At 45.5% G+C, this 20,898-nt stretch overlaps 1 protein-coding gene across 1 annotated transcript in view; it reads right to left on the minus strand.

The window, feature by feature from the left end:
- The window catches only part of LOC139392900 (proton myo-inositol cotransporter-like), a 63,729-nt gene that overhangs the window by 8,902 nt on the left and 33,929 nt on the right, over window positions 1–20,898 (minus strand). The window contains exon 4 of the mRNA XM_071141223.1: window positions 11,433–11,541. Coding sequence (XP_070997324.1) covers window positions 11,433–11,541 — 109 coding nt within the window. The remainder of the gene's footprint in view (window positions 1–11,432; window positions 11,542–20,898) is intronic.

Raw genomic sequence — 20,898 nt, forward strand, 5'->3', positions numbered from 1 at the left:
CAACCCGAGATAGACACAATGAGCCAAGTCCCAATCCATCCACCCCCTCCACTCTTGTATCTGTCTATGTCCCAAATGGCACCCGAATCCCTAAATAGTGCACTACTTTTGACCAGGACCCATAGGGCTCTGGACAAAGGTAGTGCACTATGTAGGGAATAGGGTGCCATTTGCGACACAGACACTCTGGTGTCACTGTCTAATTAAAGTGCCACCTTTCTGCCTGGATGCTGCTGAACTCTGCTTCACTTAGGAAAATTACACCTCATCAAGCTCGACAGACAGGGCCTCTAAACACTCTCTCCTTGACATGCTTCATTTCTAGGGGACCAGGTGATAGACGGTGGAGGAAGATCCTAGTCCTGAGAGCTGCTCAAGGTAGAAGTTGACACAGATCTTGATTCTCCTACAGTGGCTGAAATAATATTGGACCGTATATCAGTGGTTAAGGGAAACTACACCCCTCTCTGATCAACTCTCTCCCTGCTTCACAAGGCAGCACCCCAGCCTCTGTAGAAAAACACTTACTCTCCAGGCTAAATGAGAAAATACAGGCACTCGGAATGCAACGCAACGATTCTCACCAAAAAAAGACGAGAGAGGAGAGCATTCATTCAAAAGTTTAAAAAATAAAAGACCGTCCTTCGCGTTCTCTCTCTCGCTCCCTCACTTTTTCACTCATTCTCTGCAGGGAGCCGTGAATTAGCATTTTGTTTTTCAATCTCTCGAAAAGCATCTGCACCCGTCGACTCTTTTTCAAAACAAAACACTCCTACCGACTGCCTGTTTGCATAAATCTTTCCTTTAGTCAAGTCAGCCAACATGTTTCTCAACTTGAGTCGAAGTTCAACACTTCAGAGTTAAAGTACAGGTGTAAGGGGTCATGAGGACCACATACATGGTCAATAAATATACTAATCAAGCAAAGCCTTTGAAAAAAACTGAGCCCATAGCACTGGCAATAGCCACATGCGGCGATGTAACAACATGTTGGGCGGAAGGAAGGCAACAAAGCCGCCTGATTTCTGTCTCGCCTCGCAGAGGCTTTCAATCTCCGTATGCATCTGCCCACACACACACACACACGGAAACACAGTATGACTGATAAGGGGTTTGTAGTAGCAGCGGGTGTAAAATCTCTCCGCGGTAGAAGCTCCATCTAAGGTTTGAATCAGATTGATTAAGAAGCAGCAAGGCCAGCCGGAAAGGAAGCACAGCTCACAGTTAACCAGCCCAGCCAGATACCCTGTGCTCTGACAGAACATAGCATCACCACATCCACAACAAACATGATGTAACCAGCTACACAGAGCGCTGTAAACACTACGTAAGTGTACTTTGAAGCACTTCCAGCAGAGCATCCAAATACTGCCATAATACAGACTATTAGGTGGTAACCACATGGTGCTAGTTAAAAATCAGAGTTTCAAACAGCCAAAGTGTGTGTATCTTTAGGCTCTGACTCCACTCCAGAAATGTGGAATAAAACAGATTTATTTCTGTGGGTGAGACCCCCTGCCAGGCCACTTGCAGAGGGAAGAATGAAGCTTCCCCAGTCCCTGTTAACGATGAGGATGCAGGCTCATTCTTGGACTCTCGGGGAGCTCAAAGTCCAATTATATAAATTACACTGCCCGCAAAAACATTCTACAGGTGATGAGATGGGCAAATGGAAATAATACTGTAGATTGTAGATAAGAGCCTGTGCTAATTGAAATGTCTGTGTTCAATTTGTTATTAAATGTAATACATTTTAGACCAGGGTAACTACTCTGAACTGGACACAGCTGGCAGTACAGTTGTCATTTGTCATGTCTGGAAGGTCTCAGACACGCAATAAAGCTGTCGTATATAAAAACCATATTAAAATGATATGTATGACGACCGGAGCGGACGAGAAGTCTGAAGCTCTGTAGCCAAAACTATTAGTCCAACACATCTAAGAAGCACCCAGACGGTATTCATGACCACAGTAAAATTCTACGTGACTGTTGAATTAGGGTCATCTCTTCTTATGCACTCTGGACAGGCTGTACCACAACCGGTCGTGATTGGGAGTCCCATAAGGCGGCGCACAATTGGCCCAGCGTCGTCCGGGTTTGGCCGGTGTAGGCCGTCATTGTAAATAAGAATTTGTTCTTAACTGACTTGCCTAGTTAAATAAACGTTCAATTAATATGTTAGTAGTACCCAACTCGCTAATGATAATCAGGTCCTGATGGCCTAGGACTCAGGACTCTACTGTCCCTCTATCATGTCCTAATGGTCTCATACTCAGGGCTCTGTTGTCCCTCTAAACACTCTGACATCAATGCGAATGCAATCTAAAAATCACATCAACCACTTATCATCAAAACAGTATGTGCTTTTAAAACTCACCTCACTGTGATGATCAATTTGAAGAAAGAAGTTCAACAACAGGTTAATTCAAAACACCCATATGCATATTATAGCTTATGCATAGGCCTATATATGAGTCCAAGCCCGAAAGAAAAGCTGAATGAAAATAATGATTGTGCCTTTATACAATACATAGCCCACCGCATAGTACACATGGCAGAAAAACATTTAAAAAATACTGATTTAAGATATCTTTGGTGCATAATTGGTCTAGCCTAATTAAACAAATTCAGAGTAGGCCTACAATTATAGTGAATTTGTATTTTATTTTGAATAGCTTAGTAATTGGGCATTTTTGTATGTTTTGATAATTAATAGGCTGACACATGACCTTTAGCTACAGAATATCTCACCACCATGCTTCTCCATCTCCTCCCCTCTCTCCTTCATTCCTTTCTCCAGTGTGCAGAGAGGGGCTGTCAACAGTTTAATGAAATAGCACGTTTCATTGTGAAAACATGTTTCTATCGATGTTCCCCGAACAGATTTCGCTTTCCCAAATGAAGCACTGGGTAGGTGCAGGAATAGGGTTGGAGAGCCCATGGCATACAGAGTTTGGGCGGAATATCACCTGTCGTGCGGAAAAATAACCCGTGTAGCCTACGTGACATGAGTGAAACGAACCGGCCCTTATTCACTATTCGAGAGCATACGGATTCAATTCATTTTTTCTCTTGCCCCGATTCTTGCCCTTTTGATAATGGATCGCTCTAAATTGAAAAACTAATTTGACATATTATTAAAGACAATATTAAATTGAGAATAGTCTGATGGGTGAAAATATGATCACTTGATGAGAGAACGGTATGTGCGGCCTGCGGCAAGGAACAGAGCACAAGCTTTTTTTGTGACTTTCTCAAATCCTCAACAGCCCGAAGTCGCATCATGCAGAGCCCATATATGTGTTGATTTCTAAGACATTCTATGGTTTGTATCATTCACAACTAAAGTTGCCCAAATAACTCTAAATCTAGCATATAGGACCTGTTTCAAATGATCACTTTTACGCTCAAGATGGCCACTTCATATGCGGACTCTCTCTCTGGAAGGGGAAAAATATCCTTTCTATTTCATTCAACTAAGTTCAGTTATATTCTTCTTACTATAAATCATATAATATAAAATAATATCAAGGGAGTTATGAGCATATCTTCTCTGCTAAATGAACAAGCCTACAGCTTATGGCATGGCTCATAGCCAGATAACATACAGTAGGCCGACTCATATTCTGTTCTTCCGAAATACATTTTCTTCGTATCATAATGTGTCTTTAGACGGACTTTCCTAAAATAAATAATAGATGCACTGTGATGGTGTGTATTCAAATGATTTACTATACTTTTTTTTAAATGTAGATGTTCCAAAGGCAGCATTAGCAGCTTGTTTGTGTGGAGGCCTTGAGATTCATTTTTTTAATTGAACCTTTATTTAACTAGGCAAGTCAGTTAAGAACACATTCTTATTTACAATGACGTCCTAACCCGGCCAAACACTAATCCGGACGACACTGGGCCAAATGTGCGCCGCCCTATGGGACTCCCAATCACAGCCGGCTGTGATACAGCCTGGAATCGAACTAGGGTCTGTAGTGATGCCTCTAGCACTGAAATGCAGTGCCTTAGACAGCTGCGCCCCTCGGGAGCCCTGCTAAATGTGTTTACTGGTTTATGTTAATTAACAGTTCATTAACGTGAGAGCGTAGTCTTTTGCATGACAATAACTGGCGGACAAAATATCAAGACCGACACAGCCCTACAGTCAGACCTCATGCAGATCTTCGTGTGCCAGTAAAAGCCCACCCTTATTTTGCTTCCTGTCTAGGTGGGTAAAAAACATTGGTAAGAAGGGAGAAAGAGAGAGAAAGAAAGAGAGAGAGGGAATAAAGAAAAGAGGAGAGAATTCTTGTTCTCAGTATGGGAGGAGAAAAAAAATGTTATCTGGAAGCCTGTTCCATTCACCATGGTAACCACCATCTTTAATAAGTGATATCTAGCAATGGGTCAGCGATATGCCATGGACATGTTCAATTACAACCATCTAATACACCTCTTCCGCACCCCACACACGCACACCCTTCTACGCCTGAATGGTAACTTCACAGTGGAGAGACAAAACAAATCATTACAAAAACAAGAAACACTCAACTCCTACTTGAGATGTGAAGTAAAAAGTCTAAGACAAACATTGGCTGACTTTGACTGGGTTAGACACAAGCAGGCTCTTGAAAACCAAAACACAGAAGGTGACATGGTAGACTGTAGATTGTGTAAATACACAAAAAAACGCAACAACAACAACAACAACTTTGACAAGATCCCAGTGTGTCACCAACACTGACCCCTTCTTGGCCTTCTCCAAGAGGATGCACAGGTACAAGATGGAGGTTATATAACAGAGTGGCTGTAGTCCAAAATGGCACCCTATTCACTATCGGCTCCGATCAAAAGTAGTGCACTATATAGGGAATAGGGTGCCATTTCAGATTGTGCCAGTGCCTGTATGTGATGTGAGAGGAGCAGGCAGAAGGTGTGAAATGGCCTTCAGAATCTCTTTTCTGAAAACGGGACCTGCACTCCACTGACTGCGCTGCCGTAGATTCACTTCACACGTTTCTCCTCTCGCCACTCCGGCATGAAGACAAGGTGACGACAAAGATGTCGGAGAGAGGGGAGGAAGAGAAAGTCGAGGAGGGGAAAGAGGGTGACGCGGTGAAGCATGAGGAATGGAATGGAAAGGCGGAAGAGAGAAGGAGGGAAGTGGTGTCTGACAGAGATATGCTTATGGGCACTCACCTCTGAGGCTTGGGTACATGGGCAAAAGAGAGATAGGTGGATGAAAGGAATTACAAGAGAGGAGTGGGAACTGTGTGTGTGTCTGTGTGTGACCTGGAGTTAATCACATGGCCAGAAAGAAGTCCCGTACGATAAATTCTACCACCTCTCCTCCTTCTCCCTCTCTTCATCCTCCTCGTCCCTCTGCTCCCCTCTCACCTCTCTCTGACTGCCTGCCTTGCTCCAGCCCATTTCGCTCTAAAGGTGAGAGGGACATGAGTTGTTCACTAACGGCTGACATTTACACCACTGGAGCTTCATTGAATATGCACCCGATTGAAAAGGATTAAAGAGGGAAAGAGAGAGCAAGCTGAAAAGCCCACTCCATCCCAGGAGATAGAGATTGCGTCCCAAATAGCACCCTATTTCCTATATAGCGCACTACTTTTGACCAGGGCTGATAGGGCCCTGGTCAAAAGTAGTGCAATATATATATATGGAATAGGGTGCTATTTGGGACGCAGGCAGAGATAGATACTTGGGGGGGGTCTAAGGTCCCAGCTGATAGCTGACCTAAAGGCAAACAATATGATATTGTCTGGAAAGGTCATGATGGCCTGATCGTTAAAGCAGATGGATGCATTGGCAGCCTCAATGTGACACGAGGAGTGTGTGTTTGTGTATGTGTGTTTGTGTGTGTGTGTGTGTGTGTGTGTGTGCCAACTCAAATAACATTTTATTGGTCACATACACTGTTTACAGCAGATATAAAAAGTTATACTAGCTCCCACAACATTGCAGTAAAGTAATCAATAACAATAATAGGAGTAAAATAAATACTAATGACTAATGATAATAATAATAGTATAGGTAGTATCCATATTAATAGCCTGATGTGTACACAATATGATATACAGTATAGATAATGAATGTGTTACTGCTATGTCACACATGACCGTATTTACAAACACAGTGAGTAGTATGTGTGTGTAGTGTAGTGTCTTGGTAATGCAGTTGAATACATAGTGTATGCTAAAGAAGCAGCGTGTGTGTGTGTGTGTGAGATGCAAGGAGTGAGAGGACCATATCATATCCCTAACCAATAACCACTCATGACTGTGGGTTCAATGTGAAAATCATTTAAACACATTGATACTCACAGACAGCACACTAACCAGGTAACAATAATGTAATCATATCAATTAACGAGAGGGAGGAGGGAAGGGAGAGAGAGAAACAAGAGAGATAGAAAGCATAGGGGCACTCAGAGAGAGAGAGAAGAGCGAGAGAGAGAGAGAGAGAGAGAGAGAGAGAGAGAGAGAGAGAGAGAGAGAGAGAGAGAGAAATGTCTCCCTTGGGAACTGGCCTATGTCTCTCTTGAAAGGAGATGAATGCATTATCACACTCGTGTCTAATGCTGCTGAACGCAGAGGCGCACAGAGACAGAGTTTACTAAACATAGAGAACACATATTGCTCAGCCCTGTTCAACTCTACCAACACCACGGTGACGCCTACACACCTCTAAAAAAAACGCTAACAACTAGGGTCCAGAGTTTTTCCTGGAAAGGTGGATCAGACGGTCAAAAAAACAAAACAAGTACCACAACAAAGTCATAACAGTCTCTGAAATGAACTGCAACAGCAACAGTAACACACACCACAACAACATAAACTTTGACACACTTAGAGTAGGTTGCTGTGGATTAACCCAATGAGGAGGCTCTGTGGGGGTGTGTGTGTGTGTGTGTGTGTGTGTGATCAGACAGAATAATATTACCATAGGCTAATTACACACAGCTACGTGATCTGCATAAGCAGCATGAGGCCTTTCTACTACAATAGTCTAAACGCTGCTTACCAACTATAAGAAATACACAACAGACTGTCATCAGTCATCAAGGGCAATACGAGAGTGACACACAGAGACAGACACACACACACACAAATGACTGGACCTTTACAGCTCTCCTCCCAGGCTGCCCAGCTGAGTCACTAGTTAATTGGCATGTCTCAACATCTCTCAACATCTCCAAGATGACATTTCTACAGCTGACCATCTGTGTCTGCCAACTGCCCCACGTAAACAAACATTCACACATCAAAACTAAATTACACACTAAAATATGACAAACCAAAAGATGAAGATATAAACAACATAATTTGAAAGGTTACCCTATGCTGGTTAATTCCAAATAATGTCTAATTTTATAGTATAATATGCTGTGGCATATTTCTTACTAAATACAAACATATACTGTAAGTAATCAGGTTATCTGTGGACATGAGCATCATGTTGAGACCAGAGTAAGACATGCCCAATGTTCAGTGACATCATCACTAATAGACATGGTCTATTATGGATGGATCAACAACACCTGTGGCCTCTGCTAGTCTGCCAGACAGGATTAGTAGGCCCTCGCTGTACTCTCAGGCTTAACTGCTGGCAGAGGAGAAACAGACAGATGACCTTCCCTCTCGGCCCCTCATTCTCTCATTAATTCTCTCTCGTTCCCTTTATCTCCCCCCTCTCTCTCTGTCAATTTCTTAATCACCTCACCCTCTATTCTGTCTGTCTGCCTGCCTGCCTGAATGCCTCTCTCTACCTCCCTCCGCCTCTCTCGCTCCTTCTTTACCTCCCCCTCTCTCTCTCTCTTACAGTGACATTTACGTGCTGGATAATGTGGCTAATCGTTATGATTCCAGATCTAATAAGAAGAGGACACATCCTCACTGACAAGACAGGCTAGTTCATCATTTTTCCTCATTGTGGCTCACAATGACAGACAGACAGACAGACGGGCAGAGCCAGAGAGAGATAGAGAGAGAGAGGCCTGCAAGGAACCACAAACATATCCCAAACAAATCAATATCTCAAACTGCCATACAATCAGGACATGTCCCGGGAGACCTTTAGACCATGAGAGATATGGATCAACACATCTCTCATCCCGACGCTCTCTGGCAGGTGGGGGACGTTAATCCGACAGCACTCTGAGTTCAGTTCACAACAACGTCTGTGTTTACTGTGCATACGTGCATGCTCGTGTCTCTGAGTCCGCTATAGGAGTGTGCCTGAGAGAGTCCGAGAGGAATCGAAGCTGGGGTGTTGACGGAATGTGCAACAGCATCTAGAGTCATCTCTTCACGACAGGGTCTGAACAAAGAAAGAGGTACTCAGAGTGAGTGACAGGATTCATACCAAATGAAACTCTTCCAAAGCACCTTAGGAAGGGGAATCACGATGTCTCATTTGAGGGCTGGGCAGAGGACGGGTGAGTGACACAGACAGGACAAAGGATGAGGGACTGTCTCTCCATATACTCCTTAGCCAGCTGAGACAATCTTGGGCTGGGCAGGGAAACAGTGAGTGTCTCTGTGTGACTGCCCTGAACCATTGAACCTATCTGGGCTGGGGCTGGTTTGGTGAGGAGGGAGTGACACATAGGCATGTGCCCCACGTCGGATCCCACTGAGACAGACAACCCATCAACCTGATTTGTTGTCACTCGGCTGTCTCTGCCACCACCTCTGGCTTTACAAATGACCAGAGGGAGGAGGTAAACACAGCAACGGACCCAAACACACGCAAGCTACCTTAACAGACTCACACACACACACACACACGCAAGCTACCTTAACAGACTCACACACACATACGTACACACAAAAACACACGCAAGCTACCTTAACAGACTCACACACACATACGTACACACACAAACACACACAAGCCACCTTAACAGACTCACACACACATACGTACACACACAAACACACGCAAGCTACCTTAACAGACTCACGCACACATACGTACACACACAAACACACGCAAGCTACCTTAACAGACTCACACACACATATGTACACACACAAACACACGCAAGCTACCTTAACAGACTCACACACACATACGTACACACACAAACACAAGCAAGGTACCTTAACAGACTCACACACACAAACACACGCAAGCTACCTTAATTTAACAGACTCACAAACATACGTACACACACAAACACACGCAAGCTACCTTAACAGACTCACACACACATACGTACACACACAAACACACGCAAGCTACCTTAACAGACTCACACACACAAACACACACAAGCCACCTTAACAGACTCACACACACATACGTACACACACAAACACACGCAAGCTACCTTAACAGACTCACACACACACACACGTACACACACAAACACACGCAAGCTACCTTAACAGACTCACACACACACACGTACACACACAAACACACGCAAGCTACCTTAACAGACTCACACACACAAACACACGCAAGCTACCTTAACAGACTCACACACACAAACACACGCAAGCTACCTTAACAGACTCACACACACAAACACACGCAAGCTACCTTAACAGACTCACACACACATACATACACACACAAACACACGCAAGCTACCTTAACAGACTCACACACACATACATACACACACAAACACACGCAAGCTACCTTAACAGACTCACACACACATATGTACACACACAAACACACGCAAGCCACCTTAACAGACTCACACACACATACATACACACACAAACACACGCAAGCTACCTTAACAGACTCACACACACATATGTACACACACAAACACACGCAAGCCACCTTAACAGACTCACACACACAAACACACGCAAGCTACCCTAACAGACTCACACACACATACGTACACACACAAACACACGCAAGCTACCTTAACAGACTCACACACACATACGTACACACACAAACACACGCAAGCTACCTTAACAGACTCACACACACATACGTACACACACAAACACACGCAAGCTACCTTAACAGACTCACACACACATACGTACACACACAAACACACGCAAGCTACCTTAACAGACTCACACACACAAACATACACACACAAACACACGCAAGCTACCTTAACAGACTCACACACACAAACACACGCAAGCTACCTTAACAGACTCACACACACAAACACACGCAAGCCACCTTAACAGACTCACACACACATACGTACACACACAAACACACGCAAGCTACCTTAACAGACTCACACACACATACGTACACACACAAACACACGCAAGCTACCTTAACAGACTCACACACACACGTACACACACAAACTTAAAACCTTGGTTATCACCCACACGCACGCACGTACGCACACACAAACACACGCTAGCACGCACGCACGCACACCGAACCAAACCTACACCCACGCACACCCACTCGTCCTTTTCCTCTCACCTCGAATGGTTGCTTAGCAACAGCACATATTGCAAGATTGTTTACAATGCCCAGAATATGCTTGAGCTCAGGGGGATGAGAGAAAGCTAGACGATGCAATCTCACTTGAGATGGAAATAAAGATTCAGTGGTTTAGCACCTTACAGGCACAAAGGAAATTCAGCGAGCGATTGACCCTGAAAAGTGCATAAAAGTGCACGAAGCATTAACAGCATATCAATCACACAGGTGTGGCACTGTGAACTATCTCCTTCACCGCACATGATCCTGCATGTAATTGTCTAAGTGTTGACTGGACCACTGAACTGGTATTCGACATGAGTCGGAGGGCCGTGTAAGCCCACTAAGCTAAAGGCATGTTACCGTCCCACTCACATGGCGGAGTTGATCCTGTAAATATGAATGTAGCTTAATCAAAAGCATGTTACCTCACTGAGCTGTAGCTTAGGCATGTTAGTCCACCGAACTTGCACAAGTGCCTTGGTTTGTGGGAGCCGAAACGGCGCACAGGAGCCGGAGCAGATCTCCTGTTTCGGTAGCGTGAGGCAGCTTGATGTACAAGTACACACCCTGGACAGGACGCTAGTCTATAACAGGGCCTCACCCACAGATCAAATCAAAATGACATTTTATTTGTCACATGCGCCAAACACAACAAGTGAAGACCTTACAGTGAAATGCTGACTTGCTCTTCCCCAACATGCAGAGTTAAATAAGACACATCTCCTTCATGTGGAAAATCTAACCAACAAGTTTCAAAGTTATTCGTCATGTGTACAGGACACAACAGGCGTAAAACAGTACCGTGAAATGTTTACTTGCGAGCTCTTTCCCAACAGTGCAGAAAAAAACGAACAAAAAGAACACGAGGAACAGGAAGATAAGATTTTTTTTAAACACGAGAATGCAAGTATATACAGATCAGTGCCAGTACCATATCCAATGTGCAAGGGGCCACTCAGGCCACTAAGATACTAAAGGCTGTGTACTCACATGACAGTGTTGATCCCAGAGAGCTGTTGGAACATCTGTAGTCCACATCCCACCAGGAGTGCTCTCCGTGTGGGGGGGTAGGTCAGCATCCTCCAGATCACAGGGCCATCTGGACACACACACACACACACACACACACACAGGAGCAGAGGTTAGGATAGACCTTTTGATCATCATCAGCCTATCAACGGACAAACACAACACACATGAAACAGGCCAACAGCGATACCAACAAGTGGCTGAAGTTAGTTCTGTTTGGTCTGAAAGTAAAGTTGTGTCTGAGGCAGCAGCAGAAGCCAGCAGGCTTATAGCTGAGACCTTCAAACAGAGACTCCAGGGAGTACCACTCATAATAGGACAGAACGTCTGGACAGGTATGCAGAGCTTTGATAAAGAGACTCACACACTGACACACTCACACACAAGAATGGACAAATATGGACACACACACACAGACACAGTTACACAGACGCACGCTGACAAACACAGACAAACACACATACACACAGTGTTGGAGGGGAGCAGCTGTGAGTGGGTGGATGCTCGCTGGGCTGGGAAGAGCTCCTTTAGCTCCCAGACAGGCTGAACACACACACACACACACACACACACACACACACACACACGCACAGCTACCGGACAGCGCCCCACTGAAACAGAAAACACTCTCCCCAGGACCAGTCACAGCAGGATCTCCCGAGAACCAATCAACACTGACCGAGCCACTCTGCATCCAGCCACACTCCCCGGGGGGACCAATCAAATCACGCTGTTCTTCCCAGCACAACGCTTTCTGGCTATTACTGCTGTCATTATCTTTGAATGCATGTATGGATGTCTCATCTTATGCCTCATAAGCTTAGCTATGTTATTAATCAAAATAGAGATCTGTTCATGTCGTGTGTATCACAAAATAATATAAAGATATGATAGACCGTCATGGAAGTTGACAGTCTCCAAATGTTACCGGTACACCTTATTATTACTAGCCGACGGGAGTGAATGTTGACGTGGACTGTGTGCTTGTGTTTATCAACTGCGTGAGCAAAGTGAGTGTGGACGTGAGCTGCCAGGTTACAAATGCAGCCATCAGAAACTGGGAGGAAGTGATGTGTTTATGAGAGGCAACAATTTGCAGGGCGCTAACATTGTAGAGGCAGGATTGAATGGCCCCCAGGAGACAATACCAGAGGACAGAGAGCTGATTAGCTGCAGCTCAGATCCTGAGACATGGACAGACAGATCACCGTGAACCAACTGACCTAGGTTATGGGTGTGTTAATGAATGAAGCGCTAACTTCACAGAGATGCACAAACACACACACAGACTGATAATCACAAACACGTGCTGCTTGTAAATACATTCACAAATCTTGTTTGCCAGCGGACGGGTAAACCAAACCAAGCTGTGCCGGTTGCACCTTTGCAGCCTATTCCTGCTTTGACAAACATTTCAGCAGGGTTCTGGTGGACTGCGTTGGTCCTTTGCCCAAAGCCAAGAGTGGCAAACAGTTTCACTTAACCATCACGTGCACTGCAACTCGTTTCCATGAGGCAATTCCACTGAGGGAAATCACGGGAGGAAAGTTACTGTAGGGTGAGCAGTCAATAGGTTTTGTGTTTTGCGTTTAGCTAGTGTGTTGCCCTGGCTCACAATTTATTTTGACTGCACGTTCTGTATTGTTTGGGCTCGTTCCAAGAGGACACAAGTTATAGAAACGTAAGTATGTTTTTTACATTTGTGAGAGTTAGGCATCTATAAATAAGAACATAATTTATATATATACAGTAGCAGTCAAAAGTTGGGACACACCTACTCACTCGAGGATTTTTCTTTATTTTTACTATTTTTTACATTGTAGAATAAAGTAGACATCTTTTGCCTTGATGACAGCTTTACTAACTATTGGCATTCTCTCAACCAGCTTCATGAGGTAGTCAGTCACCTGGTGCATTTCAAATAACAGGTGCCGTGTTAAAAGTTCATTTGTGGAATTTATTTCCTTCTTAATGCATTTGAGCCAATCGGTTGTGTTGTGACAAGGTACAGTAGGGGTGGTATACTGTCGTGGAAATTTCCTTAATTACCAAATGATGAGAGAGAAAATCACACACCAGTCAGAGTTATGCTTAATCTTCACCTTTAATAATAATTAAGCTTTTGCAATAGCATTTTGACTTTCAACAGTTCAATATCTCTAATGAAAAGTTGAGAGTGGTCAACATAATGGCAACTGAGATCTTTTATAGCAAAGATCCACCCCCCTAGTTGACATGACAAACCACAGCTCTTTAGGAACATTTACACAAAGAAAGACTTTACTTCTGAGAGGAGTATCCCATAGCCAGACAGCATTGGCTATAAATTATCGTTCAGTTTGGTCTCCTAAACGAAGCTCTTATCTCGTTCTTGGTACATTACCTCATCCAATGGCATATATCAATTGTCAATACTAGACACCCCCATCTCTTATCTCGTTCTTGGTACATTACCTCATCCAATGGCATATATCAATTGTCAATACTAGACACCCCCATCTCAAGGCCAACCTCAGAGGGAACATAGAATGGTTCCAGACACTGTCATCCTCCTCTCCCCGAGGAGAAAAGTAGGGAGTGACTGGCACACAGACATTGTGGAGCCAAGAGATAATTGGTTCCCCCTCAATCATCCCTTCACATGGTTTAAAAGATACATTTACATATGAAGACAAGCTTGACCTTTCCCCTTTCTGGGGCCCAAGTAACTGAGCCCTGACAGAGAAAGGATAACTGCAAACGGCCAACACTATAGTACAAAAAGATACATTCTAAATGACAAGTATCTCACAAGCATATTATGAAAATAAAACATCTTATCTATGTTACCCAACTAATTCTGATTCATCCCCAACAATACAGAAGATAGCTCTATTTGGTAAGTGTCAGGCTGTGGGTAACTAGTGCATGGAATCAGGAGCAGGAGTGCAGAGATAAGTGTACAAGGAAATGTATTCCACGAACAGCACCAGTATAAAACAAACACCGGGGCCTCACTGCGGTGGCAATCTGCGCAGGTTTTCTGGCACCTCACGGCCCGCTGAAGGTGCAAATGAGAGGTGTCCCAGGTCTCCTCAGCGCACCTAAACCAGTCACCCACCGCAGGAGCTTCAATCTGGCTCTGATGCCAAGGTGAAGGGTGACGTATGGGCCCAACAGATCAAATGGTTGCGGACAGCAGACGGAGCGTACAGACGCCCAGCTGGACATTGGGGGGGGGGAGTGGGCTCTGTTAGTAACGCCCACTCAATGTCCGCATCCAGCTCCCACACTACCGGTGCCACCAGGCAAGAGGCCGGAAGCATGGGAGTGGGATCCATGGGCCGCTCCTCTGTGTCATACATCCGGGACAGTGAGTCTGCCTTAGCCTTCTGGGAACCTGGTCTGTAGGACAGGGTGAAGACAAAACGGGTAAAGAACATGGCCCACCTTGCCTGGCGAGGGTTCAGTCTCCTCGCCACCTGTTTTGGTGTTTAGTCCCCTTAAGCCAATGTCTCCACGCCTTCAAGGCCTTGACGACAGCCAACAGCTCCGGGTCCCCCACAGCATAGTTTCGCTCCGCCGGGCTGAGCTTCTTCGAAAAGAAGGCACAGGGGCGGAGCTTTGGTGGCGTACCCGAGCGCTGAGAGAGCACGGCTCCTATCCCAGCCTCGGACACGTCTACCTCCACTATGAACGCCAAAGGGGGACCCGGATGAGCCAGCACCGGAGCCGAGGTAAACAGAGCCCTCAGCTGACCAAAAGCCCTGTCCGCCTCAGCCAACCACTGCAAACGCACGGTCCCCCCTTCAGCAGTGAGGTAATGGGAGCCGTTGCCTGACCAAAACCCTAAAAACTGCTGCACTTCCTTTACCGTGGTGGGAGTCGGCCAATTACGCACGGCTGAAATGCGGTCACTCTCCATCTCCACCCCTGAAGTGGAAATGCGGTACCCTAGGAAGGAGACGGACTGTTGAAAGAACAGGCATTTCTCCATCAGTCGACCAAGAACAGGTTATGCTCCAACAGTCGACCAAGCACCCTGTGCACCAGGGACACATGCTCGGCGCGTGTAGCGAGTATATCAGAATGTCTGCGATATACACCATAACACCCTGTCCGTGCAGGTCCCGGAAAATCTTGTCTACAAAAGCCTGGAAGACTGATGGAGCATTCTTCAACCTGTACAGCATGACGAGGTTCTCATAGTGCCCTGAGGTGGTACTAAATGCCGTCTTCCACTCGTACCCCTCCCGGATACGCACCAGGCTGTAGGCGCTCCTGAGATCCAATTTTGTGAAGAAACGCGCCTCGTACATTGACTCGATCACACTGGCGATGAGAGGTAGCGGATAACTGTACCTTACAGTGATGTACAGCCGAATGTACCCCTGCCTCAGAGATTCGGAGACATGTGTTTCCATAGCCGCCGTATCCTAATGCGACAAGGGATACACCTGACTACAGGGAAGTGCTGAGTCTACCAGGAGATTTATCGCACAATCCCCCGTCGATGGGGTTGGTAATCTTACAGAAGGCGAGAGCCAAATCGCCATATTCAGTGGGGATGTGCACGGTGGAGACCTGGTCTGGACTTTACAACATAGTAGCACTGACGGAATCCCCTAAACACCTCCCCAAGCAATTTCGTGACCACCCCGTGAGAGCCCTCTGTTGTCACGAAATAGTGGGGTCATGACAGGCCAACCAGGGTAGGCCCAGCACCACTTGAAACGCAGGAGAATCAATAAGGAAGAGACTGATTCTCTCCTTGTGACCCTCCTGCGGAACCAGGCCTCCCTGGATTAGCCCTGACCCTAATGGTCGACTATCTGGGGTGTGCACAGGGAAAGGCATATCCACAGGAACAATGGGGATCCCTAAACTATGGGCAAATGATCTGTCAATAAAATTCCCAGCTGCGCCTGAATCTACAAGCGCCTTATGCTGGGAATGCGGGGAAAACTCAGGAAAATTAATAAACACATACATGTGAGCAACAGGGTGCTCTGGGTGAGCCTGGTACCGACTCACCTGGGGTGACACGAGAGTGCCCTGCCTGCTGCCTCGACTCCCAGAGGAACCTCCCCAGCACCGACCGGCAGTGTGCCCTCCGCGGCCACAGATGGTGCATGGATCGGCCCCTCCTCCGGTCGCCCTAATTACAGCACCTCCCAGCTCCATGGGCGTTGGAGCGGTGGTGCTGGGGAATGGAATCGACAGACCCCGATCTGGACATCCGCGGGTAGCCAGCAGGTTATTCGGCCTTATGGACATGTCCACCAGCTGGTCGAAGGTCAGAGTAGTGTCCCTGCAGGCCAACTCCCGACGGACGTCCTCATGCAAACTACAACGGTAGTGATCGATCAGGGCCATGTGGTTCCACCCCGCGCCGGCGGCCAGGATCCAGAAGTTCGATGCAAACTCCTGTGTGCTCCTCGTCACCTGCCTCAGGTGCAGGAGACGAATGACTCGAATTGGTCCAGCATCGCTCCTCCTTCCTCCCATACGGCGTTGACCCAATCCAGGGCTTTCCCTGAGAGACAGGAGACGAGGGCGGACACACTCTCGCGGCCCGAAGGGGCCGGTTGCACGGTCGCCAGGTAGAGTTCCAGTTGGAGTAGGAAACCCTGACATCCCGCTGCCTTCCCATCGTACTCCCTCGGAAGGGAGAGCCGAATCCCACTGGAACCGGGTGAAGGAGGTGTGATCAGTGGTGTCCTTGGTTGTGCTGATGGAGGCGCTGGAGGAACTCCTCTTCTCTTCCAGTGCTCCAAAGTCTGTAGGACGTGATCCATAGCGGTGACGAGATGTTGTAGCATCGCCTCATGCTGCTGGACGCGCTTCTCAACCCCTAGTACCAGGGTAACTGCTCCTGCTGACTCCATTTGAGGTGCGTGTTTCTGTCAGGCTGTGAGTAACTGGTGCATGGAATCAGGCGCAGGAGAGCAGAGATGAGTGTACAAGGTAATTTATTCCATGAACAGCACCAGTATAAAACAAATACTAAAAAGGTGTGTGAAATACCGGTCACTCGTAAATAACGGGCGAAATAACGAACCCGGCACACAATACCAGCCAACAAGTAACGACCTGAACGCTGCCCGAACAAGGACAGGGACCAACTTCGGCGGAAGTAGTGACACCAAGTCCCTATTATGTATTAAAAAAACACAAGTGCAGTTGCAAAAACCATCAAGCGCTATGATGAAACTAGCCTTCATCAGGACCGCCACAGGAAAGAAAGACCCAGAGTTACCTCTGGTGCAGAGGATAAGTTCATTAGAATTACCAGCCTCAGATTTCAGCCCAAATAAATGCTGCACAGAGTTCAAGTAACAGACACATCTCAACAACAACGGTTCAGAGGAGACTGCGTGATTCAGGCCTTGAAAAAAACTACTAAAGGACACCAATAAGAAGAACAGACTTGCTTGGGCCAAGAAACACGAGCAATGGACATTAGACCGGTGGAAATCTGTCCTTTGGTCTGATGAGTCCACATTTGAGATTTTTGGTTCCAACCGCCGTGTCTTTGTGAGACGCAGAGTAGGTAAACAGATGATCTCCGCATGTGTGGTTCCCACAGTGAAGCATGGAGGAGGTGTGATGGTGATTTGCTGGTGACACGGTCATGATTTATTTAGAATTGAAGGCACACTTAACCAGCATGGCTACCACAGCATTCTGCAGCGATACATCCCAGTTGGTTTGTGCTTAGAGGGACTATCATTTGTTTTTCAACAGGACAATGACCCAACACACCTGCAGGCTGTGTAAGTGCTATTTGACCAAGAAGGAGAGTGATGGAGTCAGATGACCTGGCTTTTACAATCACTCGACCTCAACCCAATTGAGATGGTTTGGGATGAGTTGGACCGCAGAGTGAAGGAAAAGCAGCCAACAAGTAATCAGCATATGTGGGAACTCCTTCAAGACTGTTGGAAAAGCATTCCAGGTGAAGCTGGTTGAGAGAATGCCAATAGTGTTTCATCTTACATTTAATTGTTGACACCCAGTAGACTCCATGTTTACATTGGAGAAGGTGACGCATTTAAGTTGATCATGTTGTGAGGTGGAAGTTGTTTTCTGTTGGTGGTGAGCAAACTTGTCTCAGGAAAATATAGGACATATTTGTTGTCTTAAGGGGGAAGGTGTTACAGGCTTTGGTTTTTCCATTTAGGTTTTGAGGTTGGACTTTAGCACGTACAGTGTAGCTTGTTAGCACACCGATTGGTGTCATCTCATAGTTAGTATGTGTTACACCTGTGCTGGTTGTCAGGTGCTATTTAACTGGCCCAGTGCTCCAGTTGTCTTGATAGATGCAGAGGGTTAGCACCTTTAGTTGGCACTCCCCATTTTGAGTGCTTGACAAACAATCATTTATCTGATTTTGGTCTGCTTGTCTTTTAAGTTTTGTGGGGGGTTTTCTTTTGTTTGCCTCTTCTTCTTCTCTTCTTCACACACACACACACACACACACACACACACACACACACACACACACAGAGCTCCACTCTAACCTAATCAGAGAAAGAATGTGTTCAGCAAGAGGGAGAGAGGTGATAGAGCGGGGAGAGGGGAATAGCAGGGCGAGGGACAGATAGAGATAAATGGGAAGCTATACTCACTCAAATGAACCCTACGTTACAGTTTTTTACAATCACTTTGGCACGTATTTCGGAACCTTGATGTAATTTTTCAAAACTCTAGGCACAAAACTCACAACCAATGATCAAAATGCACATTTTTCAAAACTCTAACACTTTTTCCAATGGCTTGGATACAATACACATAAAGCTAAGATCATTTGTTCATTGAACGAAAATCACCTGTTCAAAATGACACAACTTAACATCAAAGTATTACCATTTCATAATTAAATTCACACATTACATCTGAGATGACTGCCTATTCATTGATACAACTGCATCATGAAAATTTCAGGATAACGAGATCCATTGACACCAATTACCGTGGAATATGAACCAATTGGACTACATTATCTATGGATGTAATAATCCATCATCATTCTTTAACAGACACTGTTTCTATGGTCCCATGTACCACTTTCCCAGAACACGTTTTCAGATTTGACATTACTGTACACTCACCGGACACTTTACTCGGTTCACCTATCTAGTACTGGGTAGGACCCCCTTTTGCCTCCACAACAGCCTGAACTATTCACGGTGTTGTACGTTAAGAGATGCCCTTCTGCACACCACTGTTTTAAACAGCTGTTATTTGAGCATTTGTGGCCTTTCTGTTAGCTTGAATAAGTCTGGACATTCTCCTCTGACCTCTCTCATTAACAAGGTGTTTTTGCCCACAGAACTGCCGCTCACTGAATGTGTTTTGTTTATCGCATCGTTCTCTGTAAACTCTAGACACTGTAGTGCATAAAAATCCCAGGAAGGCAGCTGTTTCTGAGATGCTGGAATCACCGTGTGTGGCATCAACAATCATACCACGGTCAAAGTTGCTTAGATTACGCATCTTGCCCGTTCTAATGTTAGGTCGAACAACAACTCTCTACTCTATATACTCTATATATTGAGTTGCAGGCAGCCACATGATTCGCTGTTCGAATGTAACCTTCCTTGATGGGCTAAATCAGGTCTGTAGAGCTGATGGCATGACCTATGTCATTGTGTGGGATAATGTCAAGTTCCACCATGCTCAAATGCTGCAAGCCTGGTTTCAGGCCCATCCACAATTTACCACCCTGTACTTACCCCCATACTCTCCTTTCTTAAAACCCGATTGAGGAATTTCTCTCCACATGGAGGTGGAAGGTATATGACAAACAAACAAGCCACCATTCTCCAGGCCATGGATGACGCATGCAATGACATCACGGCAGACCAGTGTCAGGCCTGGATTCGCCATGCCCGAAGATTCTTCCCAAGATGTTTGGCTAATGAAAACATCCATTGTGATGTGGATGAGAACCTGTGGCCAAATCCACAAGACAGGGTTGAGGGAAGTACAGTAATCAATCCTTTGTTTTGCTTTTTACAGTAAGCCAGGGGAGGAACACTGCAGTTGATGTTTTACTGTAGTTTTTTTCATTTTTTTGTAGCTAATTATTTTTGCTTTGATTCAGAGAAACCTATGAGTGATTTTATTGTATTTCATCAATACATTTCAGATTTTGTTCAATTCGTTTTTTGTTCACAGTTTGTCCACTGTGTCTGTAGTATTCTCTTTACTAGTCCTTTTACAGTGATGTATTTACGTGTAGTACCATAATGAAACGAATCACATATTTTGTACTACAATATTTAATGATTGGACGAACTACACAGTGAAACTATCGGTATCTTGTGTGTTGGTGATCTAAATGAATTTTCCTAACGGTATTTCATGATAAATTCATTATTTGAACCAATGATTCTGCAAGTGCAAGGTTTCTTTAAAGATACGAATGCACAATGCAATGTTT

Source organism: Oncorhynchus clarkii, chromosome 33 (genome assembly GCF_045791955.1).
Source record: "Oncorhynchus clarkii lewisi isolate Uvic-CL-2024 chromosome 33, UVic_Ocla_1.0, whole genome shotgun sequence".
Lineage (NCBI taxonomy): Eukaryota > Metazoa > Chordata > Actinopteri > Salmoniformes > Salmonidae > Oncorhynchus > Oncorhynchus clarkii.